Genomic DNA, 25768 nt, shown 5'->3' on the forward strand with positions numbered 1-25768 from the left:
CCTGCCTTTAGTCTAAATAACTCATGACTGAAAGAAATTAAATGAGCAGCTTTTAGCATGCTAACACGCTAAACTCAGGTGGTGGATTATACCTTCTAAGCTCCAGCGTGTGTTAGCATTGTCATGTGTCATTGCTCCGCTCACTGAGATCCAACATTAATATTCTCTCATATTATTTGAGGTGAAGCCAGAGGAAACTATTTTCTCCAGTTTGATGAACATCCAATAAAGAAATGACCTGTGAAAACTCAAAATGTCAAATGCCCCATTAATCCTAAACTACGCCGGCTGACATGCAGGAGGGTGGACTTGATTTGGTCTTGAAAGCGTCTCACAGGCTGCAGCTTACTGAGCGAAGAAGGCGAGGAGGAAGAAGAAGAGTGTGAGACCTTGTAGTATTCAGTGTATAAATAACACAGCTCATGCTTTGGTCACCTGACATCTGTAAAAATCCAGGATTTTAATCAGAACAAAGTCAAAACTCATCTCATAACTGATCTCTGCCCTTTGCTGTCATCTCCATCTGTCAGGACAGGAGACGAGAAAGGACGTGAGAGGAAATGGAAGACAAGAGAGACGCTGTGAAGACAAACAAGTGGAAGAAAAATCTGTCAACTTCACTGAGCGTGAAAACAAAGAATCTCCTCTCTGATCTTCGGCAGAGATGACGAAGTCTGACCACTTCCTGTTTCAGCCGCCTGGCTGTGAGTAACGGTCGACAGACGAGCTTTTCAACGTCCAGAGACCGAGATGAAGGTCAGAGGCTTGTAGAGTAGATAAATGTAAAGTAGTTAATAATGTAAAGTGTTCAGCCTGTAAATGAAGCAGAGATCAAAGGAAAACACTTTTCTGTTCATCAGTGCAAAATAAAACTCATTTGATCTACTTTCATTCATGATGGAAAGCAAAAAGAACCCATCTGAGCGTCTCCATCAGAAAGTGGAGTGTGGCGCCCCCTGCAGGCGACAACTCAGCGCTTCAATCGCTTTAACATTTTACACTGGAATCATCAGAAAAGTCATTTTATAGAACAGATGCAGCTCAGTTACAAAGTGAACGATGTCTGACACACACACACACACACACACACACACACTCAAAAACTTGTTGACCCGTTGCTCAAATTGTTTTGCTGCTTGGCTGAAGAGGAAAAAGTTGGTGACTAAATGATGACATACATGAACCATGTGACCTGAACGTCACTTCCTGTGAACGGCTGAAAACAGACACGTGTGGAGGATGAGGAGGCTGCGACCTTCCTCACATGAATGCATGAACAGAAAAGACTTCCATCATGTGACCAGAGCTTTTTTAATGACATCATCTCTTCTTCTTCTTCTTCTTCAGTGGTTTAAAAGCAGGATCAGCTCCACCTGTTCACCTCCATCAGCCTGTGAATCATCTTCACTCTGACGGAGGACGGAAAGAGGCCTTCATCAGGTTTGTTTTTACAATGTCCTGGAAAGTCGATGAATAAGTAATAAATTTTAACATCTGTCTCTGAATAACATGAAACCTTTGAGGACATTCATCGTTTTTCAGTTGGAACGTAGACGTTAGCATGCTAGGCTAACGGGCGTCCACCAAAAACACAAAGACAACGAGGCTCCGAGGATTTTATATATCCAGACATTTTATTTATTCACTTTTTAAAAACTTTCTCATTGTTTTCACCGCAGTGACGGCGTCCGAGTCGCTTCCTGTTCGGGTCTGAGAGCTTCACGGGAAAAGAGGAACATTCAGCAGCAGAGATGATTAAGGACAGACCTCTGAGGAGCAGAGGAGGTCCGTGAGCCCACTGACATCTGACATTTGTTTCCTAGAAGCACTATTTTCATGTGACCTAACATCACCTATTCAAAGTGAACCTTTATTTAAAGCACAGTGAAGGAACAGCGACAGAAGTCTTAGCTAACACCTCTGCGGGAGAAGAGTGTAAACACGGAGGTATTACAAAATACTTTATAAATACAGCGTGGCATTCATGGACAAAACGAGAAAATATAAATACAGAGTGTTTTGTTCTCTTGTGCCAGTTCAACAGTTTGCAGAGAGGAAACATCAGAGGCTCTCAAACCGACAGGACAGTGGAGGAGGAGGATGAGGAGGATGAAGATGGCGGTTCTTGTTTTAGGACTGGCTGGTTGGCTGAAATGAATCCCTGACTGTCTGTCCCGCCTCTACTGCTCCTCCACAAACAGAGGGACAAATCATTAGAGAGGAGGAAGCAAAGGAGGAGAGGTGTTCAAGAGGAGGAAGAAGAGGGATGAGAAAGCTACAGCAACCCTATGTTAAAGTTAAAATCACCTCCTGGTACCACAGAGAGGAGTAACGGGAGGTGGGAGGAGGACATGTTGCATGATGACAGGAAGGATGAAGGAAAAGAGACACAAAGATGGGAAGAGGTCAGAAGAGGACTTTGGATTAGAGGACACTGGAGTCCGTCTCTTCGTCTCACAGTCCGGCGTCGTTGTACGTGGGCGTGGCCACCTTCAGGATGCTCTGTGCGTTCTCCTCCACCAGAGGGCGCCACTTCACCTCCCCTGTCAGCAGCAGGTCCTCCCCGTTCAGAGCGTCGATGTACTGCATCTGCACAGGACAGGACAGGACAGGACGTCCACAGCGACGTTAATGCTTCAGCTGAGGCTCACAGAGGAGGTCAAAGGTCAGAGGTCAAAGGTCAGAGCGGCTGTTCTGCTCTGAAATGCACCTCGTCCTGAAAGACCTCCTCATCCTCACTCTGTTTCAGAGAGATTCAGCAGGAAGACGAAACTTTAAAGTTCAACAGTCAAACCTGCAAAACCAACGACTTTTTTGCCCTTTTTTTGAAAGCCTGTCAAAGGGCATTCTGGGAAATGTAGGAATAAGCACCATCAGTTCCACTGGTTGAACTGGTGCCACCATAGTTTGGTCACATCTCTTCAGACGAACATGTGGCACCAGCTTCTTTTTCCTTTTCTAAAACTTTATTAGCAACACAGAAATATTACAGTTTTATCTACTGAAAATGTCGAAATACACCGTTAAAGGCTGACGACGAGTCCAGCGGTCCTTGATTCAGACGTGATCGGCTCGTGCAGGAGACGCTGAAATCTGACTGTTTCATCCACATGAATGACTCAAATCTTATCTGCTGTATCACTGCTTGGATGAAATTCATGAATTGAAGCGAACCAGCTGCTGCAGGTTCAAGGACAGGCTGACATTATTCACTGAAGGCAGCCATGAACTAAGACTCCTTCATCACACACACATTTACACTGACGTGCATTACGTCACGTGCACGTTTCATTCTGGATTTGGTGCAAAACACCTGGATTCATTAAACTCTGATGCTGATTAAGATCCTATCAAACCGTTCCCCTCTCTCTCTGATCAGCTGATCGCCTCACGTCACGTCTCAAACCCTTTCTGCTTCTCAGACAACAAAAGCCGATTCGGCGTCTTCGAGTTACTTCAGCCTTCAGTTACTTCCACACGTCGGAGGGTAAACGACTCAGATTCAACAGAACAAACTGAAAGCAGAGTAATTAATGCGGGGAGATCATTTATAATCCTCGTTCAGAGCGCAGAAAGCAAACAAACAAACGAGCGGCTGCTCTAAATGAATCCCAGCCAACAAACGAAACGCTGGAGGTGAGTTTAATGTCGTTCTGCCGCCATAACCGGGAAACATGCCCAGAAAAACTGGCTGCTTCTCCGGGTTTTTACTCTTCTAGTGAATAATTGTGACGTGTGTGTGTGCGCGCGCGTGTGTGTGTGTGTGTGTGCGGGCATGTTTCATGTAGTCAGCAGGTTTATGTGTCACGCTCGTGATGGCATTAACCTGACAAACTTATTTACTTTCTTACTTTCCCTGGATGTGTGTGTGTGTGTGTGTGTGTCACAGTGAGGGAGTCAGGAGAGACATTTATAACCAAAAGGCACACATACACACACTTACACATCCAGCAGAGTGTGTCATTTGTTTGTTTTCTGACGTAACACGCGGGACACTTAATTGGCTGATTGAGTTGGACGCTGCCGCCGTGACCTTTGACACACCTGCCTCTTTGAGGGTGTGTGTGTGTGTGTGTGTGTGTGTGTGTGTGTGTTAGAAGATGCAGCAGTAGGTGGACGTGTTTGCGAGACGAGTGAACAGTAAAAAGGAGCAGTGAGGCTAAAGGGGACAGACGAACAGAGAGCTGTGGAGGAGCTGAAGCTAACAGAGAGGAGGTGCTGGAGCACATGACCCCGGCAGCAGATGGAGGCCTGCAGGTGTTTCTGAAAGCAGGAGAGTGTTTTCAATCTCACGGAGGGAAAGAAAATATACAGCGAGGGGAGAGAGGAGGTGAGGGAAAGCACTCATTGAGGGAGGGGGAGGAGGAAATGGGGAGAACAGAGGGAGTCGGGTTGTATCGGCGGGCAAATCCTCCAGATTGTGACAGCTAACATTTGGTTTAATGTTCACCAGGACTGGACTTAATTCATCCAAGCAGGCGCACAGCTGGAACAAGTCAAAGTACCAACAGAACAGAGTAAAAATACGCTTAACGCGTACAAGTCCTGCATTCCAAATCCTCCTTAAACCTGCAGAGCGTTTGTCTCCCCCCTCTGGCAGCGACAGTAATCACACAAACACAGTCGACTGGCTTGTGACGCTCAGCCTCCACCTTCCTCTGAGCCGCTGTGGCTGATCTGATGCTGCAGTTATTTCAGCTCTGGTTAACCAATCACTGCCGGCCAGCGACAGACGCATCACGAGCATCACATCCTAGTGTGACAGGATCAATCAGTATTGTTTGAACTCGTTCGCCGACGTTTTAATGGAGCGTTTGCTCATTTATGTGTAAAAGTCCTGAACTCCAGCTTTAAGTAAAAGTACTACCTGCTGATGATACTTCAAATATCAAAAGTACTACCTGCTGATGATACTTCAAATATCAAAAGTACTTCCTGCTGATGATACTTCACATATCAAAAGTACTACCTGCTGATGATACTTCAAATATCAAAAGTACTACCTGCTGATGATACTTCAAATATCAAAAGTACTTCCTGCTGATGATACTTCACATATCAAAAGTACTTCCTGCTGATGATACTTCAAATATCAAAAGTACTTCCTGCTGATGATATTCCTGCTGATGATACTTCAAATATCAAAAGTACTTCCTGCTGATGATACTTCAAATATCAAAAGTACTCACTCCGTTTCTGACATTACTGATCGATAGCACGGATGCATCAGTGTGTTGGCAGCACTTCTAGTTTTAGTTTAAATGACGTTTCTGGAGGAGAACAGGTGATGCGTATTTGTACACAGCACAGAAGGACAAATGAAGTACAGGTGTGTCCACAGAGTCCAACACACCTGTTTGCGTACGTACTCCACCATGAGCTCGAGCTGCTGGGGGTCTTCACACTCTCGGTTGAACAGGTTCCTCCACAGAGCTGCAGCCAGCACGCAGTCATCAGACAGGATTCCCTGCAGACACACACACACACACACACACACACACACACACACACACACACACACACACACACACACACATTCACTGACCCTGAATCATCATTAACACCCTTCCTGTTCTACATGTATTCACACGTTTGCAGCTCGTTTCCATGATGCTTATGTCGCTGCACTTCAACTCTTAAAATCCCGTCCGACCCCCCGGAAAATGAGGTGAACGCTGGTTGAAGCACCATTTTACACCCTGACAGTAGAAAACTCCACCGTTCGCACACAGCGAGGGCGACCACAGCGGGAGGCTGGACGCGGCTTTAACAGGCTGAAAGCTGACTGGGATGAAGGTTTCTTATTTGTCAGCTGAAAAGAGGACGAAGAGGAAGAGACGCGTCACTCGACACTCGTTACGAGAAAAACTAGTTCTGCTTCATCGACCGACGTGTTGAGACAAAGTCAGGGACAAATTAAATCGGTCATTAGATATTAACTGTAGAGAGACGACACACAGAACAACAAGAGTCAGTGAACAGGTTAGAGGTCAGAGGTCACCTGAGCTGAAGGGGTCGCGTGTCTCACCTCATCATATCCAAACAAGGCTGCGTAGAACGTCTCCGTCATCACTTTCATGGCCTCCTTTCTATGGCTGGCATCAACCTGTCAATCAAAGAGAGGCGCAGCAGGAACACGTTAAATGAATCTCGTCCACGGCGGCGTCAGCCACCTCTCAGGCTGCCATTTCCCTCCATCACCTCCGAGTTTACAGCCACGCCAGCAGCTCTGCGAGCTAAACGCTAACATCAGCCACAAGGTTTACCACGCTCATGATCCTAGTCGAGCGCTTTAGCTTGCTAGCGTTTGCTAATTAGCACTAATGGTGCAGCTGAGGCTGATGGGAATGCCGTTAGTTCTGCAGGTATTTCATCATAAACCAAAGTAGTGAAAACTCTAAATCACGAACTGATGATGAAAGCCACAGTTATTCATGCTGAGGGGAACACGAGCGTCTGGCGGTGAATCATCTCACAGTCGTTATTCTCTCTGATATTTCAGTCTGGATTAACCCACAGGGTCGTCCGTAAGGCTGAACCCGCTGTAATGTCTGTCTTCAGGGTGAAGCGGAGACGCGGCAGCGGCCCAAAAGTCGCTGCAGAGTGTGAGTTTGTTCGTTTCAGGCGGCCGCAGCAGCAATTCTGAATGTTTTTACTGCTTCTTCCCAACAATTAGCACGAAACCTGAGAGCACGTCCAATCACTGGTCCTGACGCCGCGCTGTGAAAATACATGAGCTGCTGCTGATGAAGAGCTGGATGAGGAACGCTGTGCTGGCTGCTACGCTTTGACTCTCACACACACACACACACACACACACACACACACTAAAAGGAGGTCAGAGGTCAGCCTCTTTTTATTAGCTTTACCTTTTTCTCTCGCTCTTATTTATATTTTTCTTCTTTTCCATTTATTCATTTTCATTATTTTCTTTTCCCTCTTTCCCAAGTTTTTTTTAATTCATTTGATTTTTTAGATTTTCTGTCCAACATCCAGCTGTTGACACGTGATCGGTGATTTCTCAGCTTTTGTTCGCACTGCTGATCGCTCTCTGCAGATAGACGGACGGCTGCTTTGTGCTGTCGCCAGGTGTTCAGGTTGAATTTCAGACAGAAATCAGAGTTTGACTTAAAGTTTGCCTTGAGGTCAAACTGATGAAGATTTCTTAATTCGCAGTCACGTGTGAAGCCGTGTGCCAGCTCATGGGGATATACTGTGTAAGAGTACGTACACATGCTGACAAAAGGTCACATATGCAGCTGTGAAAACACACACACACACACACAGCTACACCCAATGCATGCACACACACACACCAGCAGTGACCTCACAAACCACACTGTAATTTCTCATCTCTGACCTCTTTCTGTCAACAAAGCAAAGCGAGTGGAGCTAAAGAGCTCGTATACGTGAAGCCTTCGGCTCCAGCTCAGCCTTCCCGCTCCGTTAGCATCGGGCTACACGGGTTTGACTTGCATTCAGCCGCCGCTGAGCGTCTCGTGGAAGTAAATGTACGTGTACGTAGGTGCCTGAATCTCAGGACTTTGAATGACTCCTGCAAGTCAAACCCAAAGATTAAAACGTACGTCTGTAATTGAAGCGCGCAGCGAATCGACTCTTCATATCTCTAACAGACGCACTTTTCATCAACTCGCCGGCACAAGCAGGAGGACAGGTGTGTTTGACACAGCTCGTTTTAATACTGAGACATTAAAACATGATCATCTTTATGTTTCGCTCTTTCAAAGACAAACTTCTCCATCGCTTGCTGAAAAGGCCACAGTGAGCCAGCCGGCTGCTGTCTGGTTAACGTGACGCTCAGCGAGAGAAAAGACGCTCCGTGACATCACGTCAGCATCACTCACGAGGCCAAAAGGAGGCCGATACGCTGTGTCGAAAGATCGATTCACATTTTGACCCTTATTTCTCTGAATGTACGTCGTCTCTGACGGTGAAGCGCATCCAGTGTTTAGTGACAGTAAAGTCAGACGAGTCCCTGCAGTCTGTTCTCCCACCCGGACTTTAAGAGCCGAGTCCAGCACAAAGCCTTGGAGCTACACGAGCGCCAAGCCGAGGCTGCAGTGCGTGATGTCAATGAGCGACACTTCCTGGAGCTGCTCCACTGACAGAGAATAGAGGAACGACTCTGAGGCCACGGCGGCCGCGGCCAGCCTCGCTCTCCGGGGATCTGGCTTTGCTTTCTGCTTGAGAAGTGTTGGCACAATTATGCTGATGTCAAACTTTAAATAAACAAAACCTGCATCCCATGTCGCATGCAATGGCACGGATAAAACTTAATGCGCTGCTGCAGCGGGCCAAAGCGGAAATGTTTGCGAAATAATGAATATTTATTCAACAGGGTGACTTTTAGTTGTTGTCGGGCAGAGCTGCTGCAGTCACACGTTTACTTCACAGACACCTGTAATCTGTACAAACACAACCAATCACACACAGATCACAGTAAACTGAGTCTCTTTGGGTTTTGGACTGTTGGTCTGAACATCTGAAGACGTCACTTTCATCATTTTTCACCGTTTCCTGATGTTTCAAAGGCAAAACAATCAACCAATCGTGTGAGACAAACATCAGATTAATGAAAGCAAACGTTAGCTGTGGCTTTACTTCGTTCAGCTTGATGTGACTTTCAAGAAAAAACGTTGTGTTACAGACGAACCAGTCACCTTCTGTCACCACGTTATATCTCAAAAGACCCTGAAAAGGATTTACATGTCTGACGTTTGCTTCTGCACTGTCTCTGTGCCGTGTGGCTGCGATATGCAAATCGCCCCCCGCGGGCATAAATAAAGTCTATCCATTGATCTCCCTGCAGACACTGAGGGCTCAGCTGTGCTTCCACGCCGCTGCACGTCACGGAGCTGCTGTCACATGATATCGCTGGTGCACAGGCAGCAGGCTGAGGGGAGTGTATTCAATACCACTGACGCTGTGTGTGATCACAGACACGCTGCGCAGCACGCTTCACACCCGCAGCGTGTGATGTATGTGCAGCATGTGTGGAAACTCTGTTATGTGATACTGTGGCTTTAATCCAGATGGTTAGAAGCTCTACACACACATTAACACACACACACACACACACTCACACTCACACTCACACTCACACACACACACTCACACACACACACACACACTTCTTACCCCCATGATTTTGCTCCTCTGCTCCACATCCTCCCACATGGAGTGGACGATGTAACGGCACATGTACTTTCCTGTTCGACCCTCCTGACGCATCCGGACCAAACACATCCTGACAGAGGACGCCAAGCAAAGAGACGGACAGAGAGAGACAGAGAAAACTGATCAGGAGACGGCAGGGAAGAAAGAAACGATAAGGAAAAACAGCCTGTGTGTGTGTGTGTGTGTGTGTGTGTGTGTGTGTGAGACTCACCACACATGCAGCTGCGCTACCAAGAACCAAGAGTTGAGTGTGTCAGGGAGGGAGCACTCTGGAACAAACACAGCGTTAACACACACTCACTCACATGCACATGTGTATATCTGTATGTGTGTGTGTGTGTGTGTGTGTGGCAGACATATACAGTATCTTTAGAGCTGCAGCTGTCCGTCCATGAACTGATTTGTCCACAGACAGAAAATGAACTGAAAGATATTTCCTGTGAGTAATGTTAGCGGGCTGGTATGTGGACAGTCTGACGGTGTCCCTGAACGCAGCACAACATCTTCATGTTGAGCGTTTGGATCAGGACTCATGTGTGAATGTGTGTGTGTGTGCCTCCCCTCAGCATGCACACAGTACTTTATGTTCATATGTAAAACAGTAACGTATTACGTCTTCAAAGAGACACGACACTGATTTTACGAGACGTTTAAGTCCGTATTAGATCCTGTGTGTGATCTGGCTCTGTCATTGGACAGTATCTGTTTCTCAGGTACCTCACAGTTTTTCATTTATGTGACTTGGCTGCTGTAAACTCTGTGGGAACGATAAAGTTATCAATCAAGCTCTCTGTCTCACTATCTGTCCATTTATCTGTGTCCTCCTCTCGTCCACTCAGCGTGTGGAAACAGCGGCGTCATTTCTTCTTCTCTGTCTGCTTTCTGACTTTTTCTCTGTGCACTGTTGAAGGTTTTCTCCTGATCTGCAGCCTCTGAGCTGCTCCGCACTTACTTTCAAAGAAATCGTCGTAGTTGACTCTCTCTACGCAGCACGTGTACATGCGCAAGGCAGCAATCTTGATTTTCTGTGAAGACAAAAGACAAAAAAAATCAGGACTTTAAGCATCTTTAATAGATGCACTGCAGCTATCAAGCCATATTAATTGTACATTGAATTCAGGGTCCATGATTGAGAAGTAAGTGGATGTGTAGAGGAGGCGGAGCTGCCTCAGATCGCTATTTTAAGTGTCCGACAACATCATGGAGAGGATTCCTACAGATCCCTGTTTCTGTTACACCACAAACAGCCGTTATGTTGCTCTGCTCAAACCACCAGACTCCACTGACAGAAAACAGTTTCACTGTTCCACCAATCAGCAGCTCTGCTTTGGTCACCATAAACACTTGATTCACAGAGTTAGAAGTGAAAATATTCTGCCTCTACACGCCGTTTTCACATATCAGATAAACGGTTGTGATTGGCCCAACGCGGGCCAGGATGTGTGGAAATCCGTCCGAACGGGACGAGTACCAGACTCCTCCAGGCCGCACAGAGCTGAAGCTTGAAATTCATAAGAATATCTTGTTAAACTGTGTTTATGTACTCGAGTACAGCTGCTGCCAGTGAAGAGCAGCGAGCTAAAAATACAACGACATTATTCAAATGAACGAGCCTGTCCTCGTGAAATGAACACAAACCGCTTCACACAGGCGAAGAGATGGAGAACACTTGTTCTTCATGCGATCACGTCTGAAAGGCTGATGGCTGCGAGCTCGTTCAGGCCCGCCACAAACACCCTACACGAAGTACAACTGCACGGAGGAAACGACAGACCCCTGAGGCAGCAGGACGTGAGGTCAGAGGCGTGGAAGCGCTCAGGCCGGCGGTGCCAAGCCGGCATGAAGTCCAACAGAACGACACACATTCCTGCGCACACACGCCACCTCTTTCCCCGTCTGGCCAAAACCTCCCACAGAACCGAACCTCGCTGAGGCCGTAAAGGTCGATGCTTCACTGGTGTGTGAATTCCTGGAAGAAACACTCACTACAAGGCTGTGACGCAAGCGAAGCAACAAAAAGCAGACTGAAATGAATTAAGCTTTTGCTCCTCGACATAAAACCTTCTTCACAGTGATTATGGGATGGTTTACATCTGTATGTGACCGTCGTCACGTAACCCAAGACGAAGTAACGCCTTCACGTCAAACTGCAGAGCTCTGACTTCTGCTGGTGCTCGTCGATGAACGGCATCTCAAAATACTAAACACTGCAAAAGATGCTGCCAAACGTTCAGGCTTCACTGGAGGACGTGAGATGAAACCTGCTGGCAGATCAGAGCTCAGCACACACAGCGCTGCAGCTTCATGGCTGTCAGACGGTAAACACACAGTAAAACCTCACCTCAGTCCCTCAACAACAGACTTCAGTCAAACTGGTTTTACTGTGAGCGCAGCACCATCTGTTTACTCCACCTGAGTCCAGCTAATGAAAACACCTGCGCAGGTGAGCACATGTCCCGAGGACGCTCAAATGCTGTTGTGCTAAATTTACCAGTACAGAGAATCCTTAAACACTGAACTTCAACCAGTAAACTGGATTTCCACCTGAAGGAGGTGAAGTGTGTTTTCAGGCTGTCCTGCTCTGTTAAAGCTGCTAGTCTGACGTTAGCATGAACCATCTCTCAGTGTCACTGAATACTGTGAAGGTCAAACTCACTCTCACACACACACACACACACACACACACACACACACACACACACACACACTAACGTCACCTCAGACAGAGGCATGACCCAGAAACCCAAACCACAGAACATTTTTACACTGCACACCAATCACATTATTGATCCGATAAACAGATTTTTATTGATGCCCGAGTCGCAAACAAGTTGCAAAGCTCTCTGGGATGCAATGGCGTCTTTGATTAGAAATGGGTTTACACACTATTGGTCCATTTTGCATTGGAAAAGGATTCTGAACAGGATGATGATGATCAAATGTTGGAAGGTGGACTTCTCCTCATCACTTCCTGTTCAAACTGTGTCCTGGTTCGTTGTCGCCGTGCCGAAAACGCGACACACACACCTGACTGTTCCATCGCTCTGGATCGACGCATCAATTCCACGATCAATGATCCAATATCGTCGATGCATTGTGGAAAGCGTTTATATTGAAAATCTCGTGGTACGTCTGCGTCACCGTCTCCTTCCTGGACATTGAAACAGTGCTACCGGCGGGCAGATAATGGCAGGCGGCCAAGACAAACAATAACATCAGAGGATAAAACACTCCAGAAACGCGATGAAGGCACCGACAGAAGACACACGGCAGTGACCCCTGTGCTAATGCTAATGTTCCACATGTCGCCCGCCAACCATGTGAAAACAGAAGCGCAGCTCTCAAAGAGCGACGCGTCTCACAGCTGCTGCGTCCATTTGCGAGGACGTGCGGCCTGACGACGGTTTTCATGAGCAGCTGAAAGCGAAATATGCAACGCCATCGAGACAGCGTGTCAGAGAGACACTGAGCCTGAGCCAACCTCGAATAGCGTGAGTCCGATTTATACTTCAGCCATATATATGTCACATTAACGAGGGTGGCGAACGAACACCAGACATCTGCTGCTGGGAATCACTGAAGAACTTATAAATAACCACTATCACACCTTCCTGACGCACCTTTATCTCCGTCTCTCTGCTGCTTCTCGGATCAAACACTCACTGTCTTTCATATTGTGTTTATTAAGAAGTTTTCTGAGGCTGATTTTTCATTTGCTGCCTTTAATCCCACAGTCACCTCTTCTTCAGCCTCCATACTTGTCCTCCACGTTAGCCTCCCCCTCCCCACCATCACTCACCCATTTGTTGTACTTGAGAGGTCCAGTGAAGCCCATGGCCTCAATGAGCTTCGTGAAGGCCCCGACTTCCTCCTCCGTGTGCTGGGGCGTCTCCTTCACGCTGCACAGCTGACGGACGAGACACAGAAAAACGGTGAGGGGAGCGTGAAAGAGGAGGTGAAAGAGGAGGTGACAGGGGGTTAAGAGGGAAAAGCCGAGTGTGAGAGTAGAAGAGAGAGTGAAAGAGTGGAAGAGAAGAGCGTGGAAAAGTCAAAGATGAGTGATGACACAGCAGAAGGAGAAACTCCTTAAAGTGGCTTAATACTCCCTGTGTATTCACTGCATAACCCTCATTAAATCAGCAGCACACACGGCCTCAGTGTGACGGCACACACCTGGGGAACATGGCCTTTACTGGGCGAGTGCAGCTGTTGAGTAAATTAATATACTGACCTATTCTAAGCTGCTTGTTGTTTTCATCCCTGACAGCTTTATTAGAACCACCACGACCCCGGTTACCCTTCAGCACCGCCTCACCAGGTTTTACTTTAAAATGCCTGCAGCTGCGTTTTCCAGCTGAAGTTGTGCCATTACATGTTTTCTTAGTTGGCGATGATGCTAACTGCTGAAGAAATGGAGACAGTCAGACACTTTAGACTAAATGACAGTTCAAGTCTCACCAGAGTGACTCCTCATGTAAGATCCACTCCAAACTGCCAAGTATTCGTGATTCAAGAGGATTTGTGGCATTCACCAATTTTCAATTAGAAATTCTTCAGTATTAAGATTTTCTAAATGTTCTGAGTTCTCAAATACCACGAATGACTTTGCTAAACTTGTTTTATTTTGTATTTGTACTCGTGTCGGAAAACAGAACTCGAAATTAAACGTCTCCAATAGGTTGTTTGCAGTCACATGGCGTTAAATTTAGATGGAGGGCAGAAAGTGTTTTTCCAGCTTTTTTTGGGCCAATTTCTTCATTTTTCATCCTTATGAACAACAACTTTTGGTACTTGATAAAAACTCCTCGTGGTGTCTCGATTTGATCGATCTGAGCGACCGCAAGCGACGCAACACATCAGCATTTTGAGAGTGTGTTCCTTCCTATGCAGGAAATGACTTCATATCACAACAAAAGAGTGACATCATATGCAAACAACCTACTGGAGCAGCACGCCCACATGGACAGGTGACACCCCCCCCCCAACCAAAGCCGTGTCTGATAACACATGCGTGACTGTGCTTTTATCATCTGTCGCTGAACCTCTGTGGCCAGACAACAGCCTGATTTCACTATGACCACATCTTATTCACAAACCAAACAGTTCCTGCTTTTGCTGCTTCACATGAACAGTTTTCCAGTCGTCAGCTGGGAGCTTTTATTGTGAAGCTGCCACTGGAATACGCAACGTAGGGATAACAAAAACAGAGAGAGCTGCAGAGGATGCATTCAATGGCCTGAATGGTTGTGGGAAATGGAGGTATATTTAGAACAAGGACTCCATTTAATAACATGAACATCCTCAAACACCTTTAAACCTGAAACCTTCAAACGAATACTCAGCTCTTCATTTCACATGAGGGGAGCCGAAGAATGAGACGACACAAAACGACCGTCCTCACGCTGTAAAGGTTTGGTTATGGTCATACACGTACACTCGTCAACACACACTTACATGTGTGGAGAATAAAGGTATCACACATTCAATTAAACCACTACTGAAGACCCACATCCATGTTTTTAAAATCTGTGTGTGTGCGTGTGTGTGTGTGTGTGTGCGTGCGTGTGCGTGTCATGTTACCTGTGAGCTCACGTGCACTGTTCGACATGGCGTTAAACTGGGAGAGGACACTCTGGCCAGTTGGCAAGCTGCTAAAGCTCTGGCAAAACAGGCTTCTTGATCCAAAACCTGGATGGAGACCGAGAGATGAGGCGTTTAGAGAATGAGGCGCTCAGGAGGACATGAGGAGATAAAGACACTGAAATCACAACGAAGGCAAGCGAGCGAGCAGATATCTGTGTGGCTCTGACGCCGTCCTGTCTCGATAAATACTGTTTCATACGGTATCAGACTGGTTTGAGGGTTAAAGGCAGTCTTAAACTGTGGGGCTGTTGGAGGGTACGGCCTAAAGTCAAAGGAGATCAGTCACATTCAGTATTTACTCCCACGTGTAAAAAACATAATTTACATACAACAGTTTGTGTTTCAAGACTAATACACTGTAATCAGGGTTTGGCAACAGAGCTGCAACAATTAGAGGATTAATCAATAAGCTGATGGACAGAAAATCAGTCAGTAACTGCTGATACATCATGAAGTAAATTCAGGCTAAAATGGCACATAGCTCATGTTTGAACATGAAGACGAACACTGACCGTAAAACAAACATCCAGAGTCTGTTTTCATTTGAATCACTGGGTCAGTTTTCACTGAGCTGCATGTGAGGACTTTCTCCTTTTCTCGGCTTTATGGTTGTGGATTGAATGTCTTTGGGTTTCTACTGAAAGTTATTTAATCCTTTAACAGAGAAGAAAAGGCCCAAAAACACCTGGTTTCTGTGTCTCATTGTGAATTCTGGTCAACGCTGTGAGTTCAAACTGTTTTGGACCATGTTTCCAGGTTTTTGGTTGAGGCTGGAGGAGAACTCGTTCAGCGGATTCGTGAGTCTTTGTGTGTCGTTAACGGTTCACCTGCACGGAGCAGCTGACAGCCCACTTAAGTAACTCACAGCGCGGTGAGCGGATGCTGTTGTGATTTGATGATATCCTAAACACACTCACTCTTCACAAACGTAGTCTTTAAATCTGTCGTACTTTGGTTTGTGTTATCATCTCCACACGCTGTGTGTTCATGACCACCGTTAGCTCTTGTGTGTGTAATGTGGCGTGTTAGTCAACTTAGCTTAAATCCTATTAGCCGGCTAAGCTAACGTTAGCTGTGATGTTGTTACCTTCGCGCGGGCGCCTCTGGACGCTGTCGCGTTAAAAACGTTTCTGACGGCGGACTGCAGCGGCCGCCGGTACATGACTCCCCCGTGTCCCGATGTTACGGCCGAGAAGCGGGCTGCCACCGAACTGAGGCTCCCTTCAATAAAACCTTCAGGTTGGGTAACACCAGTCCTGTCCCCACCTCCTCCTCCTCAGCAATGTCAACGGAATCTGTCCGACAGGGAATCCTGTCCGGTCACAAAAGAAGGTTCCGCAAACCAAAGGTCCGCGCGTACACAGAGAAATTATGAATTATTAGTAATTAAAATTTGTTTTGTTTTTCTTCTGTGTTGAATTGTGGACAAAACGTATTTTTAACAGAGTGTTAAAACCTTTTTAAACCAAGAACCAAAATCTTAAGTATTGTGCTTGAATACATTTTTTGAGGTACTTTAATTGAGTCATTCCATATTATGTTACTTTTAAATTTATTTGATAAAATCAGTTACTAGTTATTTAGAATCAGAATATCAAAATATGATGATGGATTAAGATATATAACAGGATATAAACTAAATTAAATTAGCTCTTCACCTAACAGCTGCAAGCTTACTATGATATACACATTCATCTACCAATGATCATAATCCAGGTAATATTTATGTATTTTTCTGATATGGGCTGTTCTGCCAAATGAATAGTTTTTGTACTTTAAGTATATTTTCATCCTGAGTAAGATTTTTAATTAAGCAAGAAAGTAGAAGTGAGTGAGATGGTGGCAGTACAAAAAGAACCAGAGAGGAAGCAGAACAGAGCAGATCAGAAAATCTGATGGAAAACACTTCCTGCCATAGTTATTAATTATGCTGTTGAATTACACTGCTTCACCTGGACGTCGCCAGGAGATTCCTGGATGTGGTGGAAATATCTGGAGGAGGTCTTGATAGAAAAACTGAGGGAAGGATTTCACCAACTCAGACCACTGGGTCTGGTGTGTGGACTGGACAATGTCTTTGGATCACGGACCATCGGCCATTGTCTCCAGAAGCCAAATCGCTGACAGACGGCAGACTTCCAAACAGTAAATGTTCTGGCCACTAAACCAGAAACAGTGAGTCAAAACAGGCTGAAAGTCTCTGCAGACCTGCAGAGCTGGCTGATAACTCTCTGTGCAGTCATCACTGCCAGTGAGCCTTTCATGTAATTACACGGATATTTGAGTAATCACTGTTTGTTGTCTTGATTATAATTAATTATAAAACACTCTCTCGTCTCTTCCCTCCTATCAAAGGGACAGAATCCATCATAAATATTAACATTACAAAGCTTCAGTTATGGCTCCAGGTGATGGAATGACTCCAGGGCCACAGAGTAAGCAGGGCCATGCATGGCTGCCTCCACAGATTGCTCAAAGCCGTCCAGCTATTCATCTGCTTCCTGCTAAAGCCCCCAGACCAACAGTCGCAGTCCAAAGGCCTAATACACTTCTGCATGAAAGATTTCAGAAAATAATGTGTTGGTCCCGTCATGTACAACGCTGGCAAAAATGTACTGTGGCACCCAAACTGAACAAGAATTGAATATTTTCCGTCATATTTCATTAAAATGTTCACTGCTGTAAACAGTGTTCGGTGGCTTTAGTTGTTCAGGGCAGTTAGTCACCCACGAGTCTAACAGTGGTCTCAACATTCAGGTCCACATGTGGAACCGAAGCTGCAGCTTTAGTCTTCTATGCACATGGATAACATCCATCAGATGACGTGGCAGCATGCCTTGATGCCATCATGGCTGTTACTGACAGCAGTTTTTGACCATGTGGATCTATTCATTAAGGAATAGATCGTTAGTGAGATCATTAGATCATTCATTAAGATTTGAAGACCTTAAATTCAAGGGTATCTGCTCTGCAAAGTGACAGTCAACCGTGTTTAATGTCATTCCATCAGCCCGAGCTGCTCTTCATATTTACTGCTAATTAGCACATGTTAGCATGTCGACATGCTAAACTCAGATGATGTACATTAAACATGCTAAACATCATGTTAGCGTTTCCTTTACGAGCATGTTAGCATGCTGATGTTAGCATTGTCAGCGTTTTTTTCATGTTACGGTTACGGAGGTCACAATCATGAAAGGTAACAACGTATTGGTGTCACTCTCAACCCACACACACACACACACACACACACACACACACACACAACTAGAATGAGGCCATATACTGATTGGGACTCATTGTCCAAAACTTGTTAATGGCAGAAAGTGGATGTGTGGTTTCACAGCACTCTGTTGTTCTTACACTCACTGGCGTCCAGAGGGCAGCTAATATATTCTGATTTACTCTAATTCACCTGGTTTCCCTCATTTTCAAATTATGTCAAAATGAACTTTCCTGGCATGCATGAAAGAGGACCCAGTGCAGGCCGCAGCAAATGTTCCTGTTATTATTTTCTGTTCTTCTAATTTGGCCTGTGTAGCCCTTTGAGTCCCGAGTCACAGCTTGTGGACACAATCAATCACTGCTGATTAAAGGATGATGATTGATGGAGAAATCTGTGTGTGAGGGAGAGAGAGGCACAGTGACAGCCAGCGAGAGAGGACCGAAAGAGGTAAACAGAAAAAATGTGTGAGAGAGAAACTAAATGAAAGTGTGTGAAAGGGAAAACTGAAAGGTCAAGTGGAGTTTTCTGGACCAGCAGGCTGGTGGAGACCTGAACGTCTGTGAGGAAATGAAATCAGCGGCTTCAGATTGATGCTGAACGCGAACACTTACAATAATACTTCAGCGGTGAGTTATGAGACGCGGCTGAGTGGGGTAACGTCAGGTCTAGCCACTGCTATTTCCTCAGCAGTCAGTCAGATGCTGCGTTCACAGCAGTGACACACACACTCACACACACATGCACACCATTTCCCATCTGTGACCTTGATCTGGATAACCCTCCCAGGAAGGGTTTGTTCCATATTCAAATCACATTTCATGTGTTTTAGAGGTCAGTTTTTAAGCCACCGTGCCAAAATTTAACCAACCGACTGGCCTTAAAACCGTCGTCCTGGAGATAGAAGATTGGTGCATTTGAGGAGCTACCAAGTGATCAAGGACACGGCATTCAGTAGGAAGAAACATCATTTCTTTATCAACCCACAGGGGTAAACAGGCTGAAATACAGGCATGCAGGTGGAGGTGCTTCACAGTGGTGACGTAGCTTTTCACTGAGTCACTGTTTCCAGATCTGTCAGTCTCTCCATCCATGCGTGGCACATATGGACAAAGGATAAGAAATATGCAGCTGGGCAGGAACTGAAACATCACAATGCAAGGGCGTGGTGGCCAAGTGGTAAGGCGTTGGTCTCGTAAACCAAAGATCATGGGTTCGACCCCCATCCATGCCTTGAAATATGAGTACCTTGGAGCTTTAAGTTAATTGTGGTTCCTGAGGTGGTGAGTTCAAATGCAACTCATTTAGCCTCTGCTGGGCTGCATGCAGTAAGCCACAGATAAATTAGGATTTCCCAAATTTCCCCTATGAGGGATTAATAAAGTGTTATTTTATCAATGTTAAACCACAAAAGTGAAAAGTGAAAAGTGAAACCACTTATGCTCACAGGAATGTTTGCTATATTCAGCTTTTAGTAGACCTGAACTCCAGCACTTCAATATAACTTTATTTATCCATGTAAGGACATTGTCAGTCATTACTGTTTGAACATTTTTAAACTCTTCATCTTTTTTATTATGTGAAAGTGCTGCAGAAAAATAAATGTTTCTTAGAACCTTTTCAACTTTAATAATTTATCCTCCAAACATCACATCCACAAAATGAATAGACGAAGGTGAATAAATGCCACGTTTCCTTCACCGGACTGTTTTCTGATGCATTCTCCTTTGGCACGTTCGTACAGCTGTAAATGACTCGTATGAGAAAGGAGTTGCTCACCGTGATGAGCCTGACGGAGAATCATCACCTGACTCCGCAGGTACCCTCAGCTCAGTGTTTCGGTTTGCCCACATCTTCACTGCTCACTCTCACGGCTTCACCTGCGCTGAAAAACTCCACGGTGAGAAGAGAGTGAATGTTGGCTTTATATTTGTCAGGTTACCAGAAACACGACTCCATGTGACTGATGATGTCAAACAGCTGTTTGCTAACAGGTCTGCCGCAGCTGAAAAGGTGATGATATGTCGGTGTTGGTTCTGCTGCCCCCAAGTGTCCAAAAAAAAAAAAAAAAATCAGTCTATGCTGGGTTAGGCTAACCCTTACCCTTACTGCAAACACTTCCATCTGCTGCTTCACATAAAAAACAAATAACTGGAGAGCTTTTATTACCAAACAATTACAGGTCCTTTTTATTTTGTAACTTTATTACAAAGCATTACTTTTATGTCCTCATTCTGTGATTGTGAAGGAAAACATAGCTCTGCATTGTAACGAGATACATTTAATGGACTGAAATCCAGCCCAGCCTCCTGTGTAATAAGGTCTCTGCAGTGCAATTTCTGTCCAATCTCTAGACATTGTTCAGTGCCAGGGCTGGTAGGAGTGTATCTACAGAGTCCACCACGTTTCTACAGTGTCCCAGAAAGGACAAACTAAACACTGGTTCTGGAGGTGAGTGAGCTGAGTGTTCAGTTTGTTGCAGTCTGCAACCTCATCACTAGATGCCACTAACCCCTTCCTATGACCTGTGTGTGTGTGTGTGTGTGTGTGTGTGTGTGTGTGTGTGTGTTTGTATTAATAAAGAGTGATAAATGGCAGACTCAGAGGAAGCGATGGATTCCTGCTCGGCTCCTGTTCCTGTGAGAAACCTCGCTAAAGAAAGCAGACATAAATAATGGCTGCCACCCCCCCATCCTGCCTGCAATACTGCACTGTGTGTGCGTGAAGATATGTGTGTGTGTGTGTGTGTGTGTGTGTGTGTGTGTGTGAGAGTGTGTGTGTGTGTGTGTTAGCCCACTTTTAACAGTATCCCATAGAAGAAAAAGTGCAAAGAAAACAAAGGTCAAGGATGTATTTATACTCACCCATGCACACACACACACACACACACACACACACACACACACACACACACAGACATATGAACGCACACACACGCAAAAAGCAAGTGAGTGATGGCCCTGCCTCTCCTCAAAGGCACGTAGTAAAGTGTGTATGCGTTTATGTGGTGTGTGTCTGTTCCATCATCTGCTCCCAGGGCAAAGAGTCAGTGAACGTCTCACCGGAGTGTGTGAGCACCTTGTTTCCACATGGCCTCTGGTTTGAACCAGTTGTTTCTTGTGGGACGGGGCCATTAAGAGGCAATGTTATTAGCACTAAAGTACAGGAGCCATTAAATGGACCTGTAACACATGATCGCAGTTTCAGATTAGATTCAGAGGCAATTTACTTTACGTACCACATGCTGCTCGTGTGCTAATGGCATCCTGAATACAAATAAAACCGCACGCAGATTAGATTCAAAAGTTCATAAATGGAGACAGATGGGGGTCGTCCCGGTGGGTCGGTGGGCCGTGCGCTGAGGCCGGGCCCGGGCAGGTCGTGTGAACACATGACCTGTCTCACTGCTGCCTTCACACTGTCTTTCTCTTTTGTCTGTTCTCCACGCTCGATGTTATCGATGCTCATTTGAGTGCAGGGGCTTAAGTTAAACTGAAAGGAAACATGGAGGAACACGTCCTCCTGTGAAGACTTTGATTTACTCACCAAAATCTACATGAAGGATTTTGGCAGTGGACTTTTTTTACATTCACTTTCTCAACATAGTTAGTTAGTGAGTGAGTTTTGACCTTTGTCGTCCATGTTGTGGCGTTGGCTTCATGACACACCGTTAAAAACACACAGGACACAAACACACAGTAGAAATGAAAATAAAATGCAATGAAGTGGGAAAGGATTGAAATTTTTAAATGAAATGTGAAGTTTAGGCTTTTTGTTCCGTATCTTAATTGCATTCAGCTCAAAGTAGTGGCTTCATGTGGTTTTTACTCGATAGCGCCTCCCTGAGGGTAAAAGACCAAAGTGTGAGTACAAATGGTGAGAAGGACCACGAATAATCTGGGAATCTCAAATCCCTTGATTGCATCTGTGATTTAGATGTATTAATTAGAAATATTTCCTTATCATGTTGATAAGAAACTTAATCCATTTGGCATCATTCTCAGTTTATAACAAATTAGCTGTTGAAAATTAGTATATGATTATAATTTATAGGAGGTGAGAAAATGATGGAGTGATGTGAAAGTTAGAAGATGAAGGTGCAGACATGTGATGTGGAGGAACATGAGTGCAGCAAAATGAACTGATTCCAAGAAAGTTGGGACGAAAACATCAATAAACCAGAATGAGAACGTCAAACTGTGTTCACTGACATTTCCTGAAGTGTCTCTGAGTCCATGTGTTCATCTCCTTCATCCTTCATGTGTTCACAAAGTGGTGAACTCGCTCCATCCTCTCCTTTCATACCCAATCATGATCCTCTCACCGGTTATCAATCAGCCTGTTTACCTGTGGAATCTTCCAAACAGGTGTTTTTGGAGCGTTCCACATCTTTCAGTCTGTGAAACATGTTGCTGCATCAGATTCACAACACGACACATTCATATACATATATTCATATATGTACTCTGTGTATATGCAGTAGCTGTGAGTAACAGCGCTGAGAAGTGTCACCAGCACAGGTATCTCCCAGTGGTGATCATGGCTGCCAAACCTGCTGTAACAGGATTAAAATGCAGCATGTCAGAGTAAAAAATACCAAACCGAGGCTCCTTCCAGAAACATACATTACTCACCTTCAGACCGAGTCGAGATGGACGGCAAATAAAACCACTAATGATGATGTCTGCTGTGGCCGACGCTGTCTGCGTCCTGTCGTGTCACCGGGTGTCATCCAAGCCGTCTTCACGGCGTCACTCTCGTTTCAGCTCACGTCTGAGGCAAAGTGAGACAAACGGAGTCCAACGGGAACGATAAGACGAAGACGTGAGACGACACAGTGGAGGGTGAGAGGATGACAGGATGAATCAGAGCTGAAAAGAGAGAAAAAAAAAAGTGGAAATGTAAGAGGAGAGGAAAGGGTGTCTGAGGGCGTGATGACAGAGCGGCTCTCCTGCTAAGACAGCCTGATTTCCTGAGTGTTTAAATGGTGGGGCTAAACCAACAGCACAAATGACACGTTGAAGCCTGAGGTTATGCTAACACTCCACCTCACGCTCTCTTTCTGTTTCTCTTTCGCTCTCTCCATCATCCTCCTCCTCTTTCACTCCCTGGCTCTTCCTTCCTTCACCCCCCTGGCTAATGTTACCACTAACACCTACTGACGCAGGACAGGGTACCAGCCTGCTGTACAAACTGATGATCTAACCGACAGCTGCTCTGTGTGTGTGTGTGTGTGTGTGTGTGTGTGTGTGTGTGTGTGTGTGTGTGTGAGTGTGTGTGTGTGTGAGTCCAACCGGGCCTGCTTGTGTTTGAGTGTCAGACAGAGAGGTGTGTTTGTGTGTCTCTGTATCCACACATGCTGTATGTGAGGGTGTGTGCGTACATGAAACATAATATGTCTTAGTGTAGTGGAATGTAACTAAGTACATTTACTCAAGTACTGTACTTTAGTACATATTTGAAGTACTTGAACTTCACTTGTACCTCAAATATGTATATGTATTTGAAAGCATCTTCATACTTCATCTTCACTACGTCTTACAGTACTTTTTACGACATTTATCTGACAGCTTTAGTTACAGGTTACTTTTCGGATTACACTTTCTGTCCAGTGAAAACCACGTATCTCCAAATGTATTGATTTTGAATTTGAATGTTTTCAATTGACTGAAGGATTAAAGGTGCAATATGCAATACTTTTACTTTAAAACATTCAAAGATGATCTAAAATGATCAAAGAGGTCTTTGTACTGTGTTGCAGAGATATCTACTGACGTTAGCATGCTAACCAGCTAGCCTCCTGTCTTGTAATAGCACTTTGTACCTCAGCAGTCGACGTGCTGTTAGTATAGTCTCATAAATAAACCAAATAAACCCACAAAAATGTCGAGACAGGAAATGGTCTTACACCAACAGGAAAATGAACTTCAGCTTTCTCTCTAAAATAAAAGCGTGTTGGTTTGTCTTCCCACTGCTCCACCAATCACCAGCTCTTTTTTTTTACATGTTGAAATATTCTGCCTCTGAACGCTGCTTTCCCCCGCTGCCTCTCTGATGCTCGACCTTCCTCTCGCTCCTCTCCTGCTTCACCATTTTAGTCGGACGTGTTAGCATGATAACGTTAAACACTAGCTGTAGCACCAGCAAGCAGGAGAGCTGCCATTTCTTCTGCTGATGCCCCACCACCCTGACTACACGCCATCACGCCTTCCCGGCCGAGTCGGGGTTAGAATCAACTCTTTATATCACGCATATGAAACCCCCCACGACCCGACCAAGACACTTTATCCTCTGTGAGCTTTTACTCTGGAAAACATTGGCCAGAGGGACGGAGAGCAGCAGACAGGTAGAGACGGATATGTGCTGTCTCATCTGTAGGATGAGAGACAGAGAGACAGAGAGAGAGAGAGAGAGAGAGACGGACAGACAGAGAGACGGACAGACAGAGAGACGTGGCCTTGAGGTAAAGGAATGACTGAGAGGAGTGAAAAAGCAGCTGAGTTCTAAGTTTCACTAAAGTGTTTCCTGGCAATGCAGTTTGTGTGTGTGTGTGTGTGTGTGTGTGTGTGTGTGTGTGTGTGTGTGTGTGTGTGTGTGAGACCTCCCCTCAACATTAAGACTACAGTATTTCTACTGTATTCCTCTGAGCGTGCATGTTCCAGCTTACACGTGTAAGAATGTGATATATTTGCATGCACTCCTGATGTTCGTATGTCAAGTCAACTTTATTTATACAGCTCGATATCACAAATCACAAATTTGCCTCAAGGGGTTTTCCAATCTGTGCAGCCATTGACGGTGAGGACAGATTAGGACGTATTAGTCCTCAGTGGTTCAAAGGGCTGTTCAGGTGAAGTTGAAGAGAGGAGGGCGGAGCTCAGCAAAGGTAAAATAATGATGAAAGTCTGAAAACAATTTGTTAAAAAGAGGTTTCAGTGGTGGGAGAGTAAAACAACGAATTCCAGCGTCTCCTCGTCAGTATGTTGCTTCATGGTTAAAGTTAGCCGTGTGTGTGTTTCAGGTCTGCTGCAGGCTCTACAAACATGCACGCACCCACAAACCTCCACAATTCTGAACCATAATAGCGGCAAACGCGCTTTTTGAAGTTTTAAACATCATTGATGATTGGCTCATTGGTCTGTGGTACGGCTGTCACTTCCTCTTTTGTCTCCTTCCAGAACAATCAGACAATCAGACAACTGGCACATTTATAAGGACCAGAAGAAGAAGGAAGCAAATAGAAGCCTACACGCGAGCTGCACAACGGCGACACGCAGCCACTGTCGAAGTTTTAACAAAGAAACGTCACATTTCTTGTTTTCTTCTTCTGCAGAAGCTTTCCTGCAGCTTTTCCACGGCGCCCACTGCAGTGTCAGAGAGCAGTGGCACCTGCAGAGGAGACAGCGTCCCTGCTGGGAGTTTCGGTCCCACACGTTGCTGTTATGTGAATTTTAGGAGTCGGTTCATGGAGGTAAACAGCTGGTGGAGCTAACGCTAAACTCCACAGAAGAAGAACGATGGAAAACATGATGGGAGTCGGACATTTCTGTTGGTTTCGTGTGTGAATGTGAGGAAGAGTGACGTTGAAGTCACATGTTTCATGGACGTCATTTAAGTCTGTTTCCATTGCACTTTGTTTTCATCCATAAACCAACTTTTCCGCTTCAGCTGACATGAAAACGTTTTGCCCGTAAAGACAGGTGG

The 25768-nt window shown here is 45.4% G+C and overlaps 1 protein-coding gene and 1 non-coding gene across 2 annotated transcripts; one reads left to right on the top strand and one right to left on the bottom strand.

Annotated features, from left to right (window-relative positions):
- Window positions 1-1613: 1613 nt before the first annotated feature.
- On the bottom strand, window positions 1614-16141 carry uqcc1 (ubiquinol-cytochrome c reductase complex assembly factor 1). The gene is made up of 9 exons (XM_076746237.1): window positions 15929-16141; window positions 14779-14886; window positions 12998-13105; window positions 10151-10223; window positions 9410-9467; window positions 9160-9268; window positions 6029-6106; window positions 5354-5467; window positions 1614-2589 (listed from the first exon to the last, which is right to left on the bottom strand). The coding sequence occupies exons 1-9, from the start codon at window positions 16001-16003 to the stop codon at window positions 2455-2457; spliced, it is 858 nt and encodes a 285-aa protein (XP_076602352.1). The 5' UTR covers window positions 16004-16141; the 3' UTR covers window positions 1614-2454.
- A 3085-nt stretch (window positions 16142-19226) lies between these two features.
- trnat-cgu (transfer RNA threonine (anticodon CGU)) lies at window positions 19227-19298 on the top strand. The gene has a single exon. It is a non-coding gene; the product is annotated as a tRNA-Thr (tRNA).
- The last annotated feature ends 6470 nt before the right edge of the window (window positions 19299-25768 follow it).

This window comes from Chaetodon auriga, chromosome 2 (assembly GCF_051107435.1).
Source record: "Chaetodon auriga isolate fChaAug3 chromosome 2, fChaAug3.hap1, whole genome shotgun sequence".
Classification (NCBI taxonomy): Eukaryota; Metazoa; Chordata; class Actinopteri; order Chaetodontiformes; family Chaetodontidae; genus Chaetodon; species Chaetodon auriga.

Coding starts and splice junctions, on each gene's coding strand:
- uqcc1 (XM_076746237.1), bottom strand. CDS start 16,003: ATGTACCGGCGGCCGCTGCAGTCCGCCGTCAGAAACGTTTTTAACGCG. Junction 9,269..9,409: donor GTAGCGCAGCTGCATGTGTG/GTGAGTCTCACA, acceptor GTCCTCTGTCAG/GATGTGTTTGGTCCGGATGC. Junction 5,468..6,028: donor CCTTGTTTGGATATGATGAG/GTGAGACACGCG, acceptor GTGTGTCTGCAG/GGAATCCTGTCTGATGACTG.